Source organism: Lonchura striata, chromosome 1A (assembly GCF_050655825.1).
Source record: "Lonchura striata isolate lonStrDom1 chromosome 1A, ASM5065582v1, whole genome shotgun sequence".
Lineage (NCBI taxonomy): Eukaryota > Metazoa > Chordata > Aves > Passeriformes > Estrildidae > Lonchura > Lonchura striata.
In genome coordinates, this window is record NC_140741.1 from 24968498 (window position 1) to 24992668 (window position 24171).

A 24171-nucleotide genomic window follows, 5' to 3' on the forward strand; every position below is an offset into this window, starting at 1 on the left:
CACGATGAGTTTCTTTCCCACAGAAAAAGACTGGAACACACCACATCCCCTCCTCCTCCACTGTGGATCCAATGCTTCATTTTACTTGTGTTCCTGATTGCTTTTATTTAAAATAGATTTTCAGAACTATAGTAAACTTTGCTAAAGTTAGCAAAATGAAGTAGTTATTCTTCTCAGAGTGGTCTTCCTCCCTGTCTCCTCTAAGCTTCCTGTTTCAATGAGAAAGATGAATGAAAACAGAACTTTCCCACTTTTGTTCTCAGATGCTTCAACATTTTGCTGGATTGTGGATGCGATCAGTTAATTAGTTAATCAGTTGTTGCTTTTTATGTTTCCTCACTACAATGATGTGTCTCCTGCCAGCTGTGGCTTCCCCTGTGCCTGGCTGTGTGGGGAGCGCATTTGTTCCCATCAGCTCTTAGCTAGGCCTGAGCAGGCACATCTTTGGGAGTACACCCAGCCAGCAGCTGCCAAGGGAGCCAGTGGCTGGCACAGAGCCCCCACTGTGGCAGAGGGCTTCACACTGCACACCTTGCCAGCCACAGATGCTCACTTGTCTTCTCTTTTCTTCTGCTGCTGACTGAGGGATGTAATTGAGAGCCGTTGTGTACTTCTTAGCTGCCCAGAGGTAGAAAAGGTCACCATTTCAAAAAGAGGTGACAAAAGCAATTTCACTGAGGGAAAGATTGTAATCTGCTGTGTGGTGTGAGGGACTGGGATGCTGCAGGCACTCTCAGCAATCACTGTCACGGCAGTCCTCCCCAGCTCACTCCCACCCGCTCAGCCTCAAACTGCAGTGTTATTAAAGCACCTTGAGGGTGGAGGTGGAAATTCTCAGCCCAGAGCGCAGATGCTTTGTGGCTGTGGATAAATTTGAGCAATGAAATGAGCCAAAACAAACTGAAGAAGCATTTGTAGAATGTATGCTACATGAATATGTAGACCAGCTACAGACTGCATGTCCTTCAAGTCTTACTTAACCTTGCTTTGGAAAAACTCCCACTGATGTTATAGTCATTTCTGCCTGAGTAAGACTCAAGAAAGGATTTGCAAATCCAGCTGTGTACATAACACACCAACATGGTGTATAGCTTGAAGATGAAATCTGTAGTGGAAGGCCACCACTGTGCAGCTGACTGCCGGTAGAATGCAACATCTGAAAATCCTGAGGGTGTTATTTTCCACTGGAATGACTTTTTCTCTCAACTACAGGAGAGACAACTATTTTTATCAGATCTCTTGTTAATTTTTATGTCTTTTGTATGAAAAAGAATGATGGCAGAGGGAAAAGTACTTGCTCTATCAGTATCCTTAAGTAATTTTCCAGAGGCATGCCTCTTTCAGTCACCTCAAATTCCTGTTTCAAGGCAGTCACTGGTAGAATTCTGATACTGATCAGAATTATGTTTTCCAGACTCATACAGGCTATCTGCTATGATATGTGCATGTAACCATATGAGGGAAGGGTGGCTGCTGCAACAAGAGAGGTGTGTAATATAGGGAATGGGAAAAGCATGAGGAAAGCTCTAAAGTAAGAGAAGGATGAGAGAGGTATGACATGGAGCTCCTCCAGCCATGGATAATGCCTAGCTTTTTCATAGCTTTTATCTCTAGATCTCAAAATACTGCAAAAAGGAGAGGTGAACATTGTTACCTGTATTTCAGAGATGGGGAACAGAGATGAAAGAAAGCAAAGTGATTCGTGTAGCACCTCTCAGCAGGGGAGAAGTGGAGCTGAGAAGAGAACGCAAGTCTCCTAAGCCCCCTCTCTGTGCAACATCATAAGGCCATATTGTACTCTTCCCATGGCTGAGATGCTTTACACATGTCTGCTAATCAGACCTTACCACACACACCCAAGAGATGGTTAACCCCTGGTAGTCGCATTTTAAAACTGAAGAGTCTGGCAGGTAATAGAAGTGACTTGTTCACAGCCTCAAAAGAAGTCTGCTTCAGAGAGGAGCTCCAAATTTAGGTGTTCTGTGCTTCTTAGCCTCTAGTCAGAGTACTCTCTTACCTCTGCACAGAGGAACTCTACGTATTTAAGCAGCTGTTTCACACTTTAAAAGAGCATAAGACAAGCCTGTGTTTGTTTTTCCAGTAAGGAAGAGAACCAATGGGCAGAGATACATTACTTTTGGTCACATGAGAAGACACAGCTACCCAGACAGTATTTGGCAGTCAAAAAGTAAATTACATGCACTTGAGTGTAATGGTCATGGCTTAATTTTGTAGTGCAATGAAAAATGATGAAAATAAAACCAATTAGATTTAACAACTGAAGTTGTTCAGTAGAGGACTGTAATACGAGATAAAATGCTGAGCTTACAGACAGAATATATCCACATGATTCTGTTCACCGCCTCTATACAAAAAGGGGAAAAAATTCAAATAAGTTTCTTAATGTAGCTAACAGTGAAAGAGAAGAACCAAATATTCAGAAGAACATAAAAACCAGAGATAATGACCACAGGTTCAAGAGTACTTTCCATTACCTGAATGTAAAGAGGGTTCCCATGTCCAACATAGATAACAGCTCTGCTTTTGACTTGGGGAAGGAGAGGCGGTAGCGTAGGGTCTCAAAGGCAGGTACAATCAGAGCTTTCTTGGTGTTAGCTAGGTCTAGCTGGATGACAGACTTCCTGGCAAAAGAGAAACAACAAATAAAAGCAAGAAAATTTTCAACTGAGCAAATCACTGAGCTTTTCAAAATAAAGTGCAAAAAATTGGCAGTTAAGATATTATAAATGTAACCATGGCCCATATCTTTACCTACAGGTGCTTCAAATTTTCTTCTCCTTTTGGTCTGCTGCTCTAAGAGCAGAGAGAGTAACAGAATTCCAAATGAGCTTGTGTGTTTGACTGATCAATGTTGATCAGACTGCTGGCAGCAGAGAAGTGCTCTACACTTGAATAGACTGGGAAGCCTCTCTTTTTCCTTCTTTTTGCTGCAAGTTGCTCAGTGCAGAGACTGTTTTGGTGTGTGAATGTGTGTGCACATATGCATTTCACACAGGGCTATTTTCCAGGCAGGGGCCTTGGGATGACTGTTGCAGCAGAGGAGCAGCTTAGCAATCTCTCATCCTGCCTGCCAGAGGTGTTCAGCCTATTCTTTCCTAACATACTAAAGCTCAAAGAAAAAGAAGTAACTTTTCCATCCCCCAATGGAATCTTACTATACCTGTCATTAGAAATAAATCTGTCTCAATTTTTATTTCATTATCTCCATATTTCATACCAGAAATATGCCTCTCTCTCCCTGTCAAAGTCAGTTCCCCTTAACAGGATTCACTGTCCTGACTTTTATGTTACTGCAACAAGCAATCAAGGAGAATGTTGACAAGCAGCAAACTCTCTACAGCCTTTTAAGATGAAGGAATTGGGATCACTGTCCTAATAACAGAAGAACCAAACAATTTTTCTAAGCCCAGAATACCTAGAATTCATTTATACTGCTGTCACAGAAAAAGAAGATGAGCACAACTACTTCATAAAATCTGTATTTTAGAGAATTCATACCACCCTATAGGCCTGTTCTATATTAAGCAATCTGTTCTCAGCTCCTTACTGCAAAGTTTGCATTGTTTAAAGAGCCCCTGACACATTCCAGTTAACTTTTCACAACTGAAGGATTTTAACAGCATCTTATAATAAATGGTTTTGTACTTTCTTCTTGCAGCTTCTCCCTCACCATCACTAGAGGCCAAGGTATCTCATTTCAATAGATGACTCCTTCACAATCAGCATTTGTGACCTTCCAAAGTTGTTGAGCAGTGCCAGTATATGATCTTTATGATGCTTCTAAATGTTTCTTCCCTTTAACACTTCTGAGAGCAGGGGATACTAATACAGTTTCTGTTACAAAATCTAAATTTTTCTGGTCTCTGTGCAATCTATCAGCCTTGAGCAGTACAGCTTTGTGGATTCAGTCCTAGGAAGGAGCAGGTAACATTTGTAGTGGTGCTCATCCTTTGGGCTCTGCAAGGAAATAGCAGCTTCCATTTATGGCTGTTACTATATCTTTGTTTATGGAGAGCTTAAAAAGGCCCAGGCAAAATTCAAGACCTTGCTGTGCTTGGCACTGTCCAAAAGTAGGAAACAATCCTGCACACCGAAGTTTAAATCTGAAGCTGACCAAAACTGCAGCAGGCACAGGTATCAAGCACAAGTAACAGCAGAAGCTGTCAGACAGAGCAACTTGTGTTGAATCTAGTGCTGAATGTGACTTATTCTCTAACATATGGGAATGCTGTCGATACCAGGGATCCTTTCTGCACACTCCCTGCTGCTCCTGTCACCTGCAAATTTTATACAGTTGTCAGTGCCTGAACTATTAAAAGGAATAAATTATAGCACCTTCATGATGAAATCAAAAAGCAGAGGGAACAAACTGCCAGAACATCCTGGAATCACTTTCACTGACAGAGGTCAACATTAAGAGTGAGGTAAGCGAAGAGAAATAGAGGTTTGGAAACAAGATGCTTGAGGGGCATTCAGGCAAACACACAGATGTGGAGATACTTCCAATTGTGATATTGTAAAATAAAATAGCAGGACATTATCTGCAGAGATATTCTCAAGAGATGTGTGATCATCTGAGGTGCATGTTGGTGTGGCAGGTTGACCTTGGCTGGACACTAAGAGCCCACCATGTTGCTGTCAGTCCTCCTCTGCTGGGTATGGGAGAGAAAATAAGATGGAAAACAATTTGTATGTTGAGATAAGGCAGTTCACTACAGCAAAACCAAAAGGCTGAGTGTGCACCAACAAAGGGAAAAGTAGAAAACTTTATTTTCACCTTCCCATAAAATGATGTCTGGCCACTTCCAGGGAAGCATGGCTTCAGCACACATAGTAGTTGCTACAGAATGCAAACATTATAAATAACGAATGCCCTGCCTTACACCTCCTTCTCTCAGCTTTCGTGTCTATCTGAGCTGACATCATTTGGCATGGATTCTCCCTGTTCAATTTGGCTCAGCTGTATTAGTTATGTCTCCTCCCAAGACCTTGCCCACTGCCAGATGGGGGCAGAATGATGGAGAGGCAGCACTGATGCTGTGCCAGCATTGATCAGCAGTAGCCAAATCACTGGTGCATCATCAATCCTTTCCAGCTACCAAGGCAAAGCACAGTACTGTGAGGCATGCTATGGGGAAAGCTCAGCCACAACCAGTACAGGTGGTAAGGTCAAAGTGAAGGGCTCTCTAAAACACAGCTGGGAGTTGAGACACACTCAGAACAAGAAGCCCAGCAGCACTGACCTCTGAGTAGAATCACCTGCCCTTGAAGTGGATTCAGTGACATCAAAGATGGATGCAAAGGGAAGAAGAAATTACTGCTGACATCCAGATGTTAAACTTGAGAGACAAAGGACAACAGAGGCCATTTAAACTGTGATAATGGCAGGGAGGACAAGGACTTGTTAGAGAAAAACACACCTTCCATTTTCTTCTCATAACTTGGCTGGTGGTCTGCTCCTTGGATAACCAGCTGAAAATCTAACTTCTTCCCACTGGAAGCAAATCAACCTTTTCATTTTTCTGTGGGATGACTTTTCCTCCTGTTTTGAGTGGAGGTGCTATTTGTTGGTTGACTGGTTCTGTTACACTTTGGGAATAGGAAAATTTTGTTGGTGCTGCCAGATATCTGGAATATAATGTAGGGAATACATTTGCTTATTTTGCAGTCTAGCATTGGTAAACTAGGTAATTCTTGCACTACCCTGATGAGGGCTGGTTTTTTTTGATTCAGTAGTATTGATTCAGTATCCACTTTCCTTACTTGTCCTTTTCCCCCAAAATAAGGATTTATGACTATGAAGAGTGGCTGTCTTTGTGCTAGTGTTGTCCAGGAGACCATTTCCCAGATATCTTTGTGTTCAAAGACCTGATGTGTGTAATTCGGACACAGTGAAGGTTGGGTTAAATTTTAAATCTAATCAAACACATTTTTCACAAAGCAGTGAAGAAATGAATCTTAAATCACAAGAGTCTCCTCATGGGTTGAATGAACTCCAGCATGTTGATATCAATCTTCTAATCTGCATAGTTATTTTCAAAAATTAACACAGAATTCTCATCCTCATATAAGTAGATAGCAAGATCATTCCCATTTTTGGAGGATATAGAAGCTCAGACATAGAAAAGCTAGCAACCTAATCCTAACGCATTACACTCAGAAAAAAACCAAAAAAAAAATAAGAGTCCATTAAGTCAAATGTGCTTCCACCAGTGGTTGGTTGCAAGTTACAAATATGGCAGTCACTGAACTTGTGGTCATAACTGGAGAGTTGTCAACCCACTGTTAAATTCACATAAACGGTGTTAAACATGTTAAAATGCTCTTCCTCTCTGCAGAAACAATGAAAGACAACCAACACAAAAATCCCAATAGGCACAATCTGAACTATCTCCCTAGCTGAGATGCTTAAAAATAAGCAGAACTACTTCACAACTCATGTTGTAGGGAATCAGTATAAAACCCGTGATGGAGCTGGGATGCTGGGTCCCAATTCATGCTAAATGTGTCAGGAAAGAACCTTAATGCTAGCTGTCACACCTGTAGATAAGCAGCCTGTCTCACTGTTTTGTGTTAGAAGTCACTGTAGAATGACCCAAACACCTTACTTGCAGCAACCAGAAGAAGCCTTTACCTCTGGGGCACTGACAAGATGACCTCTGTAACCATGATAAACAGGAAATCTTTAAATTATACATCTCCTTTTGTACTTCACAAAAGACTAAAACAGGACTATAAGGGGGTTTGATGGAGATAAAAACATTGTAATGGTTTTACTTAGCAGCTATGATAAAGCTCAATTAGCACAAATCTAAGTGCAAAGCAACTGATAAATAAGGGGATAGGTAACCACAAGCTCCATCAGCTTCTCCTTCAAAACTGGTTGTAACCTTTCTTGTATGACACCCTCAAAATATGTTGAAAATATTTTTCAAAATTCCTTTCTTTTTGAGAATATATTATCTGCAGAGTCATAATATGCAATATATGTAAATCATCAAACTTTCAGTGAGAAGGACTTGCCTGGCTAATCCTGTACAAAGTAATGCCCAAAATACCACACTATTTCCATTTGTTTATGATTGTTCTATCTGAGGAAATGAAGATAAAAATGTTTTACTTCTCTCTAACAAACAATTGCTGCCATTCAGACAGATAGCACTAATCAGCTATTTGCAGAGGCAGTGGGAACAGTCAATGCAGAAAGACGGAGTATCCATATTCAAAATAATCTCAGTGCAACTCCCTGCTACTTTGCTTAGAAAAATCATTACTGAAAAAGCTACAAAAGCGTCTAGTCCACATACAAAAAAAAAAAAAAATCCAATAACTTTTTGAAGAGCTGGTAGTAGCAGATTAGCAACTTCAATATTCCCAGGCAAGAGAGACTCTCAGCCAGAGTTAAGGTGGTATGGCCCTTAAAAAAGGCTAGCAGGATAACACAAAGTCTCAGAGGAAGAGGCTCTCAGAGAGCATCTCTGCTTTTTCCTGAAACATCACCAGTGCACCATCATGGTGCACTTAGTTCTGTAATACAATATCACCTTATGAGAATTATTTCTATTGTTGCAATATCTCACGGAAATGGTGGAACTTCATTCTGCTTTCTCTCCTCTCTTTTTCCTTTCATTGCTGGCTCCCATCCGTGCACTGTGAAGCAGCATGAGAGAGTAAGTTCCTTTTCTAGCACTAAATGCCAGTATCAACAGCTGCCATCCTTACTGTGTCCAGCACTGATCTGAAAAAATGTACCAGTATGCAACACTAACATAGAAGAACAGAGAAATGAAGAACAACTCTTCATCCACGTATCTGGAGACAACTGATGTCTGCAAGGAACAGAATAATTTTGGAGTGCTCACAGCACAACTTGAAAAGACTTCAACAAAATAAGAGGGAAACAAGCTTACACAGTGTGCTAATACTTCAATGATACAACTGAAATTCAGCATCTTAAAAGCCGTAGAATAGTTTGGGCTGGAAGGCACCTCTAAAGGTCATCAAGCCCTTTTTTTTCAAGTAGCTTTTTCTTGTTTTTTGAAAGATCTATTTTCTCTTTTTTTAAAATGACAAATTTTTTTGGGTTGGAAGGCACCTTTAAAGATAATCTTGACCAACCTCCCTGCAGTGAGGAGGGACATCTTCAACTAGATCAGGTTGCTCAGAGCCCCATCCAGCCCAACCTTGAATATTCGCAGGGATGGGGTACCCACCACCTGTCTGGGCAACCTGTACCAGAGTTTTGCCACTCTCACTGCAAAAAACTTACTCCTTGCATCTCATCTTAATCTCCCCTCTGCAGTTTAAAACCACATAGCCTTGTCCTGTCTCAACAGGTTCTGCAAAAAAAGTCTGTCCCCATCTTTCTTACTAAGCTCCCTTTATGTCCTGGAAGGCCATAATAAGGCCTCCCTGGAGCCTTCGTTTCCCCAGGCTGAACAGCCTTAACTCTCTGATCCATTCCTCATAGAAGAAGTACTCCACCCCTCTGAATAGTGAGTTTGGCCCTGTACATCTCTTACAGAGTTAAGCCTGAAAGAAAGAAACTCCTCTGTAAGTTCATGACAGCAGAAAACACATTTTCCTTTACACTCCAAAGCCTTGGGCTTATGAACTGACAGGGGACACTTACAGCCAGGCCCTCACTGGAAAACTTTGATCAACTTTTACCAAATTAGAATAGAGATGAAAAGCAAAACTGGTCAGGATAAAGGAACTGAAATCCTCCTGTCTGGCCACAGGGTGTCCTCCTTGCTCTATGCTTTGGCCTCAGATGACCAGCCTCTGCACGGGAAAAAGGTCTTAATTAAAAAAAAAGCTCAGTTAATGGATCAGAAGTCTGTAGTTTGCTCAGCCCAACCTGCTCACATGCAGTATGATACAATATACACTGATGTTACTCCTCCCAGTTTCCTTATGACATTACTTTGCCTTGACAGCTGCTAGCATTGCAGTAATATTTGTGAGCTGGTTAGGCTAATCGCCCTCTTTTCAAGGTAAGGAACTGAATTAAGAGTGCGCCACATGGACAACAAGTTCAGTAATGCGCTGCATGTTTTTTCTGTCACTGACATTAAGAACAGAGATGTTTAGAGAAACTACCTGTTTCCTATCTCTGCTAATAAACCATGCTCTTGGACATTTAATAATACTTAACCCAGTTCAATTTTCAAATTGGTTCTTCTGCAGCCCTGAGGAGATTATTCTAATGGCTAACGAGGCAACACACTCAAACCTGCATTTTTTCATCACAACCATTTTTCTTTACTTTCCCTTCTTCTACTCTAAAAATTCTTGTGCCTTGTCAGGCATTGTCACACCTCAGATATTTATAAGCTGCTGTTTCTAGATCTGCTGAAACTACTTTGTTTTGCGAATGTGAGAAGGATGGGGTGTGAAGAGGCTGAAATCATGGGTGACAGTGGGAATTCCTTACTGTCCATTACCTGAGGTACTCGTAGAGTCCATACATGGGCAGGAAGTCGATGTCAGAAAGAAACATGTATGGTGTGCTGATGTGCTTCATGGCCACGTTCCTGAGCAGGTTCACAGGGTAGAACTGCCCCTCCTTGTACACGATGTGGTAGCCAACGTTGTGGCGGCTCATCAGGACTTCTGAGCCCTGAGCGTAGCGCAGGAATTGCTGGGCTTCTGCATCAGACAGGTAGAGTGCCAGGCTGATGGGACCCTCCCAGTGCTTGCAGATGGCTTCAAGCATCTGGAGCCTGCAAGAGGAAGGGTGAGAGTAAAAAAAGCTATTTCCCTGTCTGGGACTCCGTGCCTGTGCTCACCTGACCAAATGCAGATATCTTTCTCTAAGTGAGACAGACTGGGGACACTTTATATGCTGTTGAAAGCATATAAAGCATATTTCTACAGCGTAATTCATTATTTAAGATGCTAAGTCGAGGCCTCCTCCTGGACAGATGGACTGCACCCTGGATACACCAATCTCACTAAATCCAATGTAGCCTAAGATGGCCCTAGATCAGATACACACATCCACAACTCAGACACCTAAAGCACCATCATTTTCTGTCTAAAGCTCTGATGCTGCAGAAAAACCCACATGGATAACAGGACTTATCTAGTAGGAGATTTGAGCAATTGCAGGGATCTGTTCATGTGGATCTACTTACAGGATAGGGGGCTCATGAACTTCAACAATATCTAGTGCCCAATTCACATTTCAGGTCAAGCTATTCCCACACAATAACACACTGCATTGCTCTTCAACAAGCTTGTGGATGACAGAGGTGTACAGACCCACAGATCATTTTACCTCTTGTCTAGGAAAACCTTCCCCAAATTTTTGCAAGGCAGTTAGTAAAATCATAAGGCTGTTAAAAGAGACAGGCCAATGGGCTACTGACTTGGGGGAAAATGTGCATTAACTAGAAGAAGGCTTGCTGTCAGGAAAAAGGACAAAAGGGATGACATTTCCATAGAAATGGGATTTATTATTAGTAAGGAGTAAGGAGAGGAGGAAGGACAGACGTGGCATTGCTGTGGAATATCAAAAAAAAAACATTTCCAACAAAACCACCATTAAAAGTACTAACTTGTATATGTTCAGCACTATCTCAAATTTCATTACATAATTTCTTAAACAGGTTGTATTGATGTATATTTTTAAAAAATTCCAGCAGTTACAATACTGCTGATGAAAATGACAATGAAAGATTTCATATGCAAACGTAAATCAAAATCTACTTGGTCAAAATAATTTAAGCACTTTGGGTAATTTATTGCCTAGATCTTGAGATATGTCACCCAAAAATACAGAAACGACTGGTTACAAAGCCTCTTGATTTAATATGCAGGGAAATGACCTATGAAGCCTAGCCAGATATTCTATTAAAAACTGGGAAGAGTAGATGATGCAAAATTATTATCTTCACTCCATTCCAAATCCACATTACTGATTTTAACATACTAATATTTATACAAAACTCAAGAAAAGTTTTCTGCCTTATCATAATCTGAGAAATTATTTCCCCCCTCCTACTACCTCCCTAAGATTTGCAAAAAACAGGAATGATATACCAGTAAACATACAGTTTGACTTCTGAATGATTGTGATGATAACCCAGATGATATAATCATTTTTTCTTAGAAATGAGATATTACCTTACTAGTCTACACTTGGTACATAATTTTCTTTTTATCTGTTATTGAAACAAAGGATATTATCAGCCTGAAACATACACCTGAATTTGAAACATGAATCAATATAAAAAAATCTAAAAGGTAGGTAAAGGGTCTCGAATTTTGATTACACAAATAATAAATAAAGAAAAAAATACTTTTTTTATACCTTTTTCCAACATATTACAAATATGCTAATCAGGAGACTCCAATCTTTCAGCACTCAAATTCAGGGCATTGTTTAAAAAATGGAAAATTTGCCTAGTAAAAAATGCAGCAAAATGCCTTCTAAGGACTCCACGCAGTGGACTAATAGCATATATAATTTACTGAAACAGCACATCTGATAATGCAAGCCTTTTCATGATACTGAAGTGGAAATTGGGTTTTGGTGGTACAAGTTCGCAGCTGGACACCTTAGTACCCTTCAGAATACTCCATTTTACCGTGTTGATCTCATTGACAGGCTCTATGTCCATAAATATGATAAAGGGACTGCTAGGTGATCCTCCATAATCTGCTCTAAGTTGTTATGTCTCCTTTGACCACAAAACTTAGAATTATGAGTTTCTAAGCACAACATGACCAACTTATTTTGGGGTTTTTTAGTGGTATTGAGGAATATGTTCTTTTAAGGACTCTAGAGAAAACAAATGCACTGCTGTACTGCATAATAATGAGATCATAATTTAGTTGGTAAATTTTTAAAGGTCTGTTCAGCTAAGCGAATTTTGCTGGAATTCAATTGTTTTGTGAGATTCTTTATTTTTCATTTTCTTCTTTAGAATACTCAACTGATTTCCAATTCATTCTCACTCAGATTTCAAGCAGTGTATTGCTAATCATGCCTTTCCTTCTCCCCATTCTGACCTAATGTTTTTTTAACTCCTACTCTGATTTCTGAACCCCAGGTACATACTGAGCCTTTAAAAAGCCTGCCTAGCCAAAACACGTGCATGAAAATCACACTGAAGCAACCGAACCACTATTCAAGGAAATGTCCCATCACTGCAAAAGGTGACAACTACCCAATAATGAACAACCCTGAATGAAGTCTGTCTCAAAGCTTCCATCTAAAGACAGCAATGTTAGCTTGCAAAATGCATCCCTCTCTTTTATTTCTCAAGCCTATAGGACAGGCAAATCTAAGTCTGTCATGACAGTCATGTCAATCTCACCTCCAGCAGGACCAGGGGAAGTGCTGGGAGTTATTCTTTTGCTTTTCCTCATCTCCAATAATAATTTCAAAGAATAATTCAGGAACGTAGTGTACAGCACGTTGTTTATGTCCATGTCACCTTACATCTGAGACACTATTCTTAAATGCCTGCAGTTGTGCCAGAGGAGTTTAATAAAAGTGGCTTAAAAAGAAGATGGAAAAAGGTAAGGCAGTAACTGAAAGATGTGAAAGAAAACAAAGCAGCTAAGCAGTTCTTTGGTAGGTTATTATTTATTGATTTTAGCTGAAAGAAAGTATTTCCAACTCAAATCAATAATTTATAGCAACACACCAGTGAAGTAGGGAACATTTTTCCTGCACAGAACCAGGACGGCTGTTCTTTCTGAATAAAAATGTGTGGTTCTGTCTATCAATAAAAACATGTGCCCCAGTGAGGATCCAGAAAGGGAAACAGATGCTCAGACTTTGCATCAGTGCCAGTGAATCAGCACTGAGCCCTAGCTCATTCTTTTTAATTAAATTCTGGGGGGAAAAATATACCATGTGCACACACTGGCTTCACTAATTTACTGTGGCACTAATTCAGGGTCTGGCTCAATTTATTTCTTTATTTTTTTACTCAAAGGTTTGTGAACATTTAAGAAATGTTTCCTCAATTAACAGTCAATAGAACAGACACTGATGTGCACAGCACATCATAACACAATGCACAGTGCTGAGGCACCAATGGAACAGAATATCCCTTATTAATTTCTGTTTATTTCAAAACCAGGCTGTTATTATGCTGTTATTATGATTTATTGTTCTGTTATTATTATTTTTTATTATTCTGTTTATTTCAAAAACAATGTTTTGTTGATCTCAATTCCTGTAACCCTCTTGGAAAACTGCTGACCTTCTACTAGTGTAGCAGTGGTGTTATTCACATGCCATGTTATATTCTGTATGTGCTGTGCTGAAGGAAATTATCAGTTTCTGGATAATACTCAAGGAGATCTGATTAGTTCTGTAACCAACTCTGATAGCAGTAACTACAAAGTTTGGATTACATTTGACCTGAGAAGCTGGAGAAAAAAAAAAGAGAGCTGACAATTACAAAATTTCAGAAAGCTGGCTGATCCAGACTGCACTTTCAAGCTTCTGAAAAATTTCAGCTAATTGCAATGGTGGAACTTGTCACAAAATGGATTTTCCCCCCAAATTAAGAATCAGTTAAATTCCACTTCACCTAAGAACTAAAAGCTCAAATGTTCTTCTGAGAATCAACATTTGGATAAAGATGCAATGACTCTGCTCAGATGGAGATTTTTTTATTTCACACTAGCACAGTAAAAAAAAAAAAGTATAATTTTTGACTTCCTAAGTTGAAACTAGAATATTTAGTTCTGATTCTTACTATAAGAAAAATCACTAATTGAAATTTTCTGCAAGGAAAATGCAAAAGAAAGCAAAACTAACATCCTTTAGTGCAGAAAAACACATGCAAAAACTTGGGTCAGCTACAACTGCTTGCCTAATTCTATTACAAAAATCTGTTTATTCTAAGTTGTTGCAAAACTCCATGGACTAATAATGCATGACAATCCAACCAGGCAACAACTTTCTCAGCTCTAGGAGTCACCCTCTCATGAACTCTACTCATGTAGAGTGTAGTGCAGCGTGAGCACTGCACAGACAACATCTAGGTTTCTATGGATGTGCATTTTTTCTCTCTCCAAAGCACTCCATAGTCGGATTTCCCTGCAATAAAACACTGTGTGTCATGTCCCAGATGAACAAGAGGTGTTCCCCACCTGTCCATGGACAGTTGTGCCACCAGTGTCACATCGGTGTTGTCCGAAGCAGGCTCGTACTCGTAATGCAGAAAATACAGGTGAGTGCGATGGACGGTGAAGCGCTCCCGACGGAATTCATAGCACAGGTCATCCTCGTCCAGCTCAGACAACTGCTTCTGCAGCTGCAAGGAAAGAGTGGAAGTAAACATGGTTTCCTTGTAAATGTTTTAGCAAAACAGAGAGAAGCAGGAGACTGGGAACTTGCAGAATGATGTAACGTGGAATGAAGTGGAACATACAGAGTATCAAGGGTTTCCTTGTTACTGCACAAGGGATTAGAAAGAAGGGCTTGCAAGTAAACTCATATCCCAGACAGGACACTCTAGTATGGTCTATATATTCTATGTATTATCTGTATTACATACTTTCAAGATCCAGAATAGCAATGAAACAGTGACCAATTACAAGCTGAATAATAATCAAGTTCCAGAGTTAATGTTCCAATGTGACACATAATTTCATCCTTACTAGAAGCCGTGTTTCACACTATTCACAGACATTCTCCACTAGCCAACACTCAGCAGCAGACCCAGCACTGAGCGATTCCCAGTCTGCTGCATCTGCTGGAGAACAGTAACTGCTGCTACCAGCACAGAGAGAGCTGGGAATGTGACATCTCTAACTGATCATTACTCCTGCTCTTGAGAGTCACGTTCTTTCCACTGCAGAGGTGCCAGAAGTAAGCCTTTAAATGGGATTTATGCTTCTAGATACCTAGTTTGAGAAATCTGGAGGATGGTAGATAACTTCCTAGCTCCCTTGGAAACCAAGCCTCTTCAAAATCAAAATGGGCATCTCAAAGCAATCTAAGCCCAAGTCTCTTAGACATGTAGCTTTAAGAGAATAAACCTTAGCTCTGGGGAAAGGTAGAAGTGAAAACCTGATCAAACATCTATGCAGATGACCAATTCCATTCCTAAACTAATTATTTTTGGGGTTGGACTAGGTGATCATTGAAAGGTTCCTTCCAAATTAAAATATTCTATGATTACATGATTCTGTGATTTTAAAGCCAACCATCTAGCTAGAATATTGAAATGCATTAATTTAAAAGGAAAAATGTGTCATGGTTGCAATGAAATGCTATGAAAATGAAAATTTTTTATTGTTTTAACATGTGAAATTGAGTTCAGTATCTACTGCTCTAAAATGCAGGTTACAAATAAAGTATCATTTTAATATTTGATTTCTTAAAAGCATCCTGTAAGAACAATAGCCAGTTAGTAAAACATTCATCAGCAAATGAGAAAAATACCCATTATATAGGAATTTTACAGATTTTGATAAAAATCACAGTGTACCGAGTGTACCTCAAAAGTATTTCATAAAAAGGATTATTGAGTTATAGACATCTTTTTGTCCTGCTCAGAATGATTAAAGTAATAGTTTCACCATCTTCAAGAAAAAAAAAAAAGGATAATGTAGGTATTTTTTGTTATGTGTTAAGAGGAGCTGTTGTTCTTGGAACTATAAGCATAATGGTTGCCATACACAGCAATGCTTACAACTGAATGTTTTCCTGTGAAGGCTGATGGAATAATTCCTGATATTTTCCTGTACATCACTCTATAATCTTCTCCTGAATAATGGAAATACCTACTTTGATTTCAGTGAGTTTTGGATCAGGCTGTCATTCTTCCCTGCTATTATTCTGCACAGATCTTAAAACACCCCTCAAGAGGGACTGCTTTTAGAAAGATGAGAGTCTGAATCTTCACAAATCTTTACTCAGGCAAAACTTGTATTGATATCAAGATCTCTTTTAGGTGGAACAGAAATCAGGAGTTCTTTTAAGCATCCTTGGAGTTTCAATCTTTCTGCTTTACAAATCATCATTCGCTGAGCCTGAAATCTATTTTCAAAATCACATTCAAATAATAATTGAATTCAACTCAATATTTACAACAATTACTAGAAAACATCTTGTATCTTTCTGTTTCTTCCTTGAAAAGGGACATTAGTGTGACCTTAACATGATTATTAAGAGGATGACTGAAATTTAAATGGTTAAAACAAGAACAATGAATATTGTAGGGGTATCTTACTATCCTTCTGAATGTACAAATGACCAGGCCAGAAGATTCTAATTGCACAGGAGATTTTAATCAGGCAGTCACTGAATACTTATCAGATTGCATTTGGGTTGCAAGCTAAGAGGCTAGAAATATTTAATTATGAGTTCAAGAATAATATTTGGAACTAAATTACGGCTTTGTGAACTATTGAACCCAGGGTGGGAGAAGAGGAGGAGACACAGCTTCTTAGGAGTCCCAACTTTTTAATGGTGAAACTCACCAAATCACAAAGTTGGTGATGGAGGTGAGGGAGAGAACATAAAATTTGTCTAATATAATATTTTCTACAGCATACATATTATATGGATCCATTATTTAAAGACAAACAACTCTTAGCTTGGTTTGAAGTTTGCTCCCACACTGTCTTCTTGAAAATATGCACTTATAATGGGAATGCTGACAGATCTATGCAAACAGGTGGTTAAATACAGTGCACAATCAACATAAGGACTTTAATATCAGCTGGATTTGATAAAATACATTGTAGATTTTTTCCCCATTATGGATGCCTCCATTTTTTGATAATGATGCTTAACCCAGCAAAAGTTTCTCAGCTGTAGAGACTGCATGTGTTCTCATAAGCAAGTACTTGCTAATCAAGACTGTGTATTTCTAGAATAGTTTCAATGTTAAGGCTAGTTGCCACTTAGCATGTGGGAAATGTCACCCCTAGGAAACACCTTCACAGTTGAAAAAAATATTATTTTCAGACTGTGTGGGGTAGATATTGTCCTAGGAAATACTGTTGTGGGAAACAACATATGCCTTCATTAGCTTCATGGTGCTACTTTGTTCAGAAATAAAAAAATGCTTGAAAAAATAAAAATTAATTATGATATGCATAATACCCAAAGAGAAAAATACATAAAAGAGATATGGGCTATATTATTTCTCTGGGACACCAGATGTGGCAGGGATCAGGCTCCATCTCAGGAAAAGCAGTCTTTGAAGCTAGGCTAGTCAGAGAACTAACTTGGCCTAGATCTTCCAGGTCTACTTGTCTAACACATTTCTATGAGATGAGGTGTTTTGTGCCCCTATTACAGATGGCAGACCCATATGATACACTGCAACACAACATGTACTTTTCACTGGCAAATTGGTTACTCTGTTCATGAATCTTCCTTCCTAAGGCTGTTCCCAATGTAAGAAATCTGTTTTTGTCCTAAACTGTTGTGCCACTGAAACTATTCACTTCCCACCAAAAGCCAGGACTTTGTATCTGATGAGATCAATTAAAAATCCAAGATCAGAAGTATTTTCTGAGGTATTATTTATTAAAAAAAGATCAAAGCTCACCAACAAACAATGCCATGTGTCTAGAGGCCAGTTAGATCTTGGGGAAAGGGATAAGACCCCTTAACGTATGCTCTCCCATGAAGTGCTAAGTTGAGGTAAGGTGACACTAGGCTTAAGTCACCCCCTCAATATCACACTAACACAACAAAAACTGAGCAGCTTAGACAAAAACTTAGAACTTTCAGATCATCTTTCCTTTTCCTAGGCGTGTGCAGTTAAGTTTCACAGCACAAAATCAACTCAGCTACCAAAATGAAACCAGCCCAGGATGTAACTAAAATCTGGTTATAAACTGCAGCAGTTTCATTTTCTCCTGTGTAGCTGCTGTCCTAGTTCCCACCAGTAGGCAATTCGGATTGCAACATTTAGCACTTTCAACGTGTGTGAATTACCAGTTGCCTTTAGCATAGCATAAACAAAACAGATGATGATGTAGAGAGGAAAAAGCATTCACTAAATCTTATTTTGGATGACCTACATAAAGTCCTTCTGGCCTCTCCAATGATCAGTAATAAAACCCAGACTAATCCCACCTCAATTAAACTTTTATTCCTCCCACACCATAAAATTTTGTACATTTGCTATGGGTCAAACTGAGCCTTCTGTGAAACAAAGCTGTGCTAAGGACAAAGAGGATAGTGCCTGAGCAAACCTACCTTGCAAGAGGAATTTTGCTGCAGCATGTGAAAACCACTTAATACTCCTGCTAAATGGAAGTGATGGCTTATCCTGACTGCAAATATTCAACACAACTGAGAATGCAATTTTTAGGCATATGGCATATCTCAGACAGTTCTGTATATATAAAGTACAGCTCCCCTTGATCTTAGCTGCTGATGTCAGATTTGGTAGTACTCTGCATCTTCTTTCCCCAGACCCCTGGAAAACCTTTTTGGCCGAGCTGTTCCCAGACTTCCTTACAGCACACTGTTTTGACAGGTAGGTCACCTTGCTTTTATTGTCCCAGATGAGTCTTTGACCCATTCTTTCTGTGTGGGAAGTTTTATGGGTCTAAGTCAGTCCCAGTTCAGTGTCTTGTCCCATGCTCCCCATTCAAGCAGTCTGCCAACTCCTTTTACCTACAGGCACCCAGCTGTCCTTTCCTCTTCCTGGTACAAACACTCTTTTTCCTTTCTGTCTTTGACCTGGATTTCATCTCTCTTGTATGTGAATCTGGATGTTTTTATCCTCCCTACTGTCTGGTCATCACTGAAGGCAATGGATGTCCCTCAGAGCAGAGACCAAATAGAGTTTCTCGCTCTCAGCTCTACTGTCCAGTCCAAACATAGCATGGAGGATTCAGAGAAAGCAGTCACGGAAAACACCACTCCTTCCTGCAGCATGCCCAACCCTGCGTGTCACTGAGATATATAAAACCTCGTCAGATGTATCCATGTACACTCCTAATAAATAGAGTCTCCAGAGACCTGAGCCTCCTGAAAATCAAAGCAAGCACTACTGGCAATGTGTAAGCCATCATTTTTCTATATTATAATTTGCCTAATTTATCATCAGGTTTGCAAAAGACATGTTCCTGGCCCAAAAGTCAGCTCCTTCTCCCAGGTATGGAGTATTTTCATGAAGAGGTCATCAGAACTTTTGGTGTGGGCAAACCTCAAAGTTTTCCCCTGTTTTTCATGTTAAAAAAATGTGAGGAAAAAAAAAAAGGCTTAACAGTGTGAAAAAAAATAAAAAAATCCAGTCCATGTGCTCCTCCACTTAATAATCTTATAAACAGTTGAAAGCAGCATAATGGCAACTTTCAGGCAAGTAACAGGATGGTCTGCCAGCTCAGCATTTAATAACAATAACAGTTACAATAATAGAAACAACACAGCTGGGGGAGTCAGGATTTCACCTCAAAACTGCCATATACCATCTGCTATTACTAGAGAAAGACTATGACATCACAAAATAGTAACTTTATATTGCAGTTCTACAAATGAGGCTGTACTCTTGAAATTCAGCAGGAGCAAAGGGTACTCAAAGCATCAGTCTAATTGTGAGTTCAGGGCTGTGATACTAACTTGGAAACTTAATTTACATGCTATTTTTAGCCACTTGGTACCTTGCTAGAATCTCCCTCTTTTCTGGTGGATACTGTAAGTTGGCAGGCATAACCTTTTGCTCATATGAAAAATCTTTGGTTTTGCACAAAAGAAGTAACTAAGTAAATACATGCTTAGTATGTAAGTACACATCTAAGCAAGTGGGTTAAGGGGTTTTTTTACACTGTTTCTTTGTATCGCTGATTTGAAAATTTGAGGAAAAACCTTCTGGCATTTTTTTTCTCCTGTGTCTCATGAAGTTTTCTCTAATGGGATTCTACTGTCCTTTCCTTAAACTGAGCAGAATCAGTGATACACTTCCCACTGGTCTTGCCCTGGGGCTTTGGATCAGGACACAGGTTTCACTAACAGGGATGTTTCTCTAGAACCTTCAGATTTAATGCTTTGGCAGAAGTACCTGGTGAGAAGCTGTCTGCAGGAAAGAAGTTTTATAAGAATGCTGAAATGCTGAGTGTGTGCCTTGGTCTAAAATCAGGCTTACAGTAACTATTTCATAGAGTAACTATAGAGATTGGCTGGAAGATCCTGTTGAAATATTCTGGGCTTTACAGTAGGTCCTTCAGAATAAAATGCTAGATATAAGCATTAAAAGCCAATAGAAAATGTTTAAATTTGAGATTATTACAAGCTTTGTCTTTTTGGATTTCTCAAAAATCTTCCACATTGCATCAAAATAAGAAAGAGGGTGTGGGAACAGGGAAATAGCATGGAATAAGTAAGATAGAGTGACTAAGGACATGCTCTAAGTCCCACTCAAGTCAATGACTGTATTTACCGGAGGATTTGGTTCATATTCTGGATTTTCCACCCAGAATCTGCAGAGAAGACAAAGGGATGATTGTAATACCAACTTGCAGAGAAGAGTCTGCTTTGTGTGACCTTACTCCAGCACATACTGAATAAGGGGGACTTAGGGTACTCTTAGCACATGGCAGGCTCCTGCTCCCAGCCTGCTCCTGACACACAGAGGGTCTTTTAGCTTGAATATTTTCAGGAAAGGATGAAGCATTCATGTACACATAGACATACATATATACATTTTTACATAAACAGAGGAATTATCCCAGTCGGTGGGTTTTTTTTTTTTGCCTCCAGTATTTCAGTTTCTGAGTCCTACTTGTTCTATCCATTCCTATTTGCAGTGCTTTGGAACCTAGTAATAGACTTGTCTGGTGAAACTGAAGATTGGTATCTGATTAGATCATGACTATGCAGTACATTATCTGAAGATGGCCTTCAGACCTCTTAAAATTCACTCTGTGGTATTATACTTTCATAGCAAACATTACAAAAAGAAAAGTACTGGTACTTCCACATGCATATAGACATAATATATTTTTAAGCATTCATGCATTCACATGCATGCACAGAGGAAGGGTGAGAGAGATTGAAGCGAGGTCCAATTACCTTTTAAACTAATGCCCCTTTATATCTATCTGGTGCTGTTAAGAGCCCTTAAAAACGGAAGATACGTAATTTACATTCATTTTAAGGCCATCTCTGTACTGATGAGAAGTGTAAAGGGGCCTCAGAGAAACAGAATCAGCCCAAGAGTACCCACAGCCACACTTCCTTTTCCTGTTCTACAGATATTTGCATTACAAATGGAATCCCTTAATTACAGGTTGAATTGTAAATAAAACATAACTACAAATATTAAGCTGTAGAAAAACAGTGGCTGGTATATTAGAACAAGACCTTAAGGGTATTTTTTGATACAGCCAGACTGTGAGTGAGACTCAAACCAAGCCACTGCTTCTTCCACAGCAGGGCTCAGTGCTCAAGTATTTTTAGTGAATTTAGTGCTCAAGTAATTCTCTCCAATTATAAACAGCAGAGCTGTTTTGACATTTTTTCCACTGCCCCACAGTGCAGAGAAGCACAGGCAGCTGAGGGAGCACCTTTTACCCATATACACATCCTAACGTAAGAAAGCCCCGTTGTGTTCAGCAGTGCCAGTCTCAATTCAGGAAAAAAGGGGAAAATAATAGGAAAATGAAAGATAATTTAATCAGCCGTTCCTACTTCATACATACCTGACTTAATAGAAATTATGGCCTTTTATGTAACATACATATTTATGAATCCTAAGGAAGCCTATGAATGCATCTTGTCAGACTGAAGGCTCACCTGGGCCACCACCCTCTCTCCAGCTGTCAGCTGGCTGCCTAGGGAGTGGAAAAGCCAGGTGAGCATACAGTGAGGATTTCTGAAAACTCTAACCAAGGATTTCCAGCACCAAAGCTTAAAAGCTCCTGATTGATTTGCTTTCCAAGAAGAGTAACTTTTGAGGATATATAGACTTTTAGAAACATTTCCTCCTGCTCAAAGCTTCATCACATTGTGAGTGAAATGTCTTTGTTTTGAACCTGCTACTTGCTATTTCCACTTCATGCCCCCTAATTCTTGTACAGGAAGGAGTAACAGTGGTTTCCTCCTCACCTCACAAGATGCTCTGCTTCTGAAGATAATCCTGCAATAGATCACAGGAATGTGCTGTATTTAACAGGACACCTGCGACACTGCATATGCTACACCATATAGAGCAACAGTTGTTTTCAAGACAATCCTGTTCTTAGGTTCTCATAACTTCAAAGCTGAAACTTGTTTGCTATTTTCTACAATAAAAGGACATAATCAAGTTTAGAAGGGAGTTTATATAAAGGACAACTAATACAAATGTCTTCTCCTAAGTGACTACAACAAAGTTTTCTGAAGTTGGATTTTTTCTACATCTTATTGTTTTGACAGAAGACTATATAGAAGGCTATTAACTTTTTGGTGCCTCTTGGCAAATTAGGAATCACAAATTTTTGTATGTCTAGCTCTATCTTTTCCAGTATCTTATACATACATATATATATAATTTATAGATGGAGGAATGAGTTACATTTCTTTTTCAGACACAAGCCATACCATACACCATACTGCAATCTACTTGTCTTGACTAAGAAACAGGCTTGAACAGTTAGTCATTTCCAGTGTCTGTCAACCAGATATAAGTTCAGTAAAATGTGCTGTTTTAGACTTTAGGGACTGCCATTTACAACAAGAATTTGCATTTGCTCTGCACTGCTCCCAAGGAACTTGTCTGAACAAATCTGTTTATTAAGGATTTATAGAGCTCTGGAAAATACAGCAAGAAGTCTGTGACTGCATTCATGCTCTTTGAACTCACACAACATATTGTGAATTCTGTATAATTTTAACCTGCATTCTCAAAGTGTTACAAAGTTTTGTATTACTGTCTTTCTTTTAATGTCTCAGTCATCATTTCTCTTCCTATTCCACCCTCTACTCTGGTTCTTGTATCTTGATGTCTCCAAGAGCGAGGCTCTTAGTGCTCTTTTATCACATTGAGCTCACTTGATTGTCTAAAAGCCTCTTGCAGAGGATTTTCTTCCTCCATGTACTTTTGCTCTGGTAGTGCACTTGGCTTCCCTCTCTCTTGCTCTCCCTCACCTCCTCATCTCTCCCAGTTAAGCCCCACTCCTTTCAGAAAGCAATGAGATGGTAAAATAAAGTGTCTGGGAAGCTGTGCCTTAGGTGAAAATATAGCTATCCAATCTTTTAGTTCTTTATCTAAAAATACGGGAATGGCATCTCCTGTGGTCATTTTATTCACAGGCTAAATGGAAACACTACCAGCCTCAATAATGATATTGATTATCAATTAACTCTTAATTGCTAATGTGTACATGATACTGGCTCTGCTCAATTCATTTTTAGGTAGACAATGTTGCATATTTTAGAAATATTTTTTTTCCTGAATAAAGTGTTACAGATTCCTTTTTATTTCCTTTCAAACTATATAGGCAAAATTGGTACTTGGTCTACAAATCTCCAGAAAGCACATTATACACAAGCAGTTCATATACATCTGGGAATAAACATTTAAGTTAACAGTTTTTTACTTTGGGATTATATGTACTAATGCACAGGCATACACATACATGTACATGTGTAGGCAAATATCCTTGATTTCAATAATTTTCAAAATATTTGCTTAGTCTGAAAGGTTCTGATTGCAAATTTTATGCAGATACACATAAATACTGCTTTGATTGGTTAAGGGATATACAGAAAAAAACCTGCAGTCTCACAGTCTATGTGGATCTTGAAGCATTTGCTCATTCTGTAGTCTGCAGCACAGCAAAAATTCACAGACCTAAATCCAGCAGTCTTGGTATTTTCCTTTCTTCTTCATTATTTGTGCATTAGTACCTACTAGATAAAACTGACATCACTGTATATTGAACAAATACACAGCAAGATACAAGACCTCCTGGAAAGTTATAGGTCTGCCACACTGAATCCAAAACACAGCCCTGGCTACTAAGGAAAAAAAATTAACTCTATCCCAGCTGAAACCACGACAAGATATAAGGGTGAGATTTACAAAACTGCCTAATGGAATAAGAGCCCAAATCCTCCTTTTCACAGTGATGTTATCTCTGTTGGGGATTTTAAAAGGGCAAAGTAGACAAAAAAAAGCAGCAAAACCCAGGGTAAAGATCGGATTAATACAATGATTTTACAGGTGA

At 39.2% G+C, this 24171-nt stretch overlaps 1 protein-coding gene across 3 annotated transcripts in view; it reads right to left on the reverse strand.

Moving 5' to 3' along the window:
- The window catches only part of LARGE1 (LARGE xylosyl- and glucuronyltransferase 1), a 282931-nt gene that overhangs the window by 17857 nt on the left and 240903 nt on the right, over nucleotides 1-24171 (reverse strand). For all 3 annotated transcript variants that reach the window (XR_014951769.1, XM_021553947.4, XM_077783379.2), the window contains 3 exons: nucleotides 14143-14306; nucleotides 9468-9746; nucleotides 2496-2642 (listed from right to left, as the gene is read on the reverse strand). Coding sequence is in view for 2 of the 3 variants with exons in the window: in XM_021553947.4 (XP_021409622.2) it covers nucleotides 2496-2642; nucleotides 9468-9746; nucleotides 14143-14306 (590 nt within the window). In the remaining variant the exon portion in view is untranslated. The remainder of the gene's footprint in view (nucleotides 1-2495; nucleotides 2643-9467; nucleotides 9747-14142; nucleotides 14307-24171) is intronic.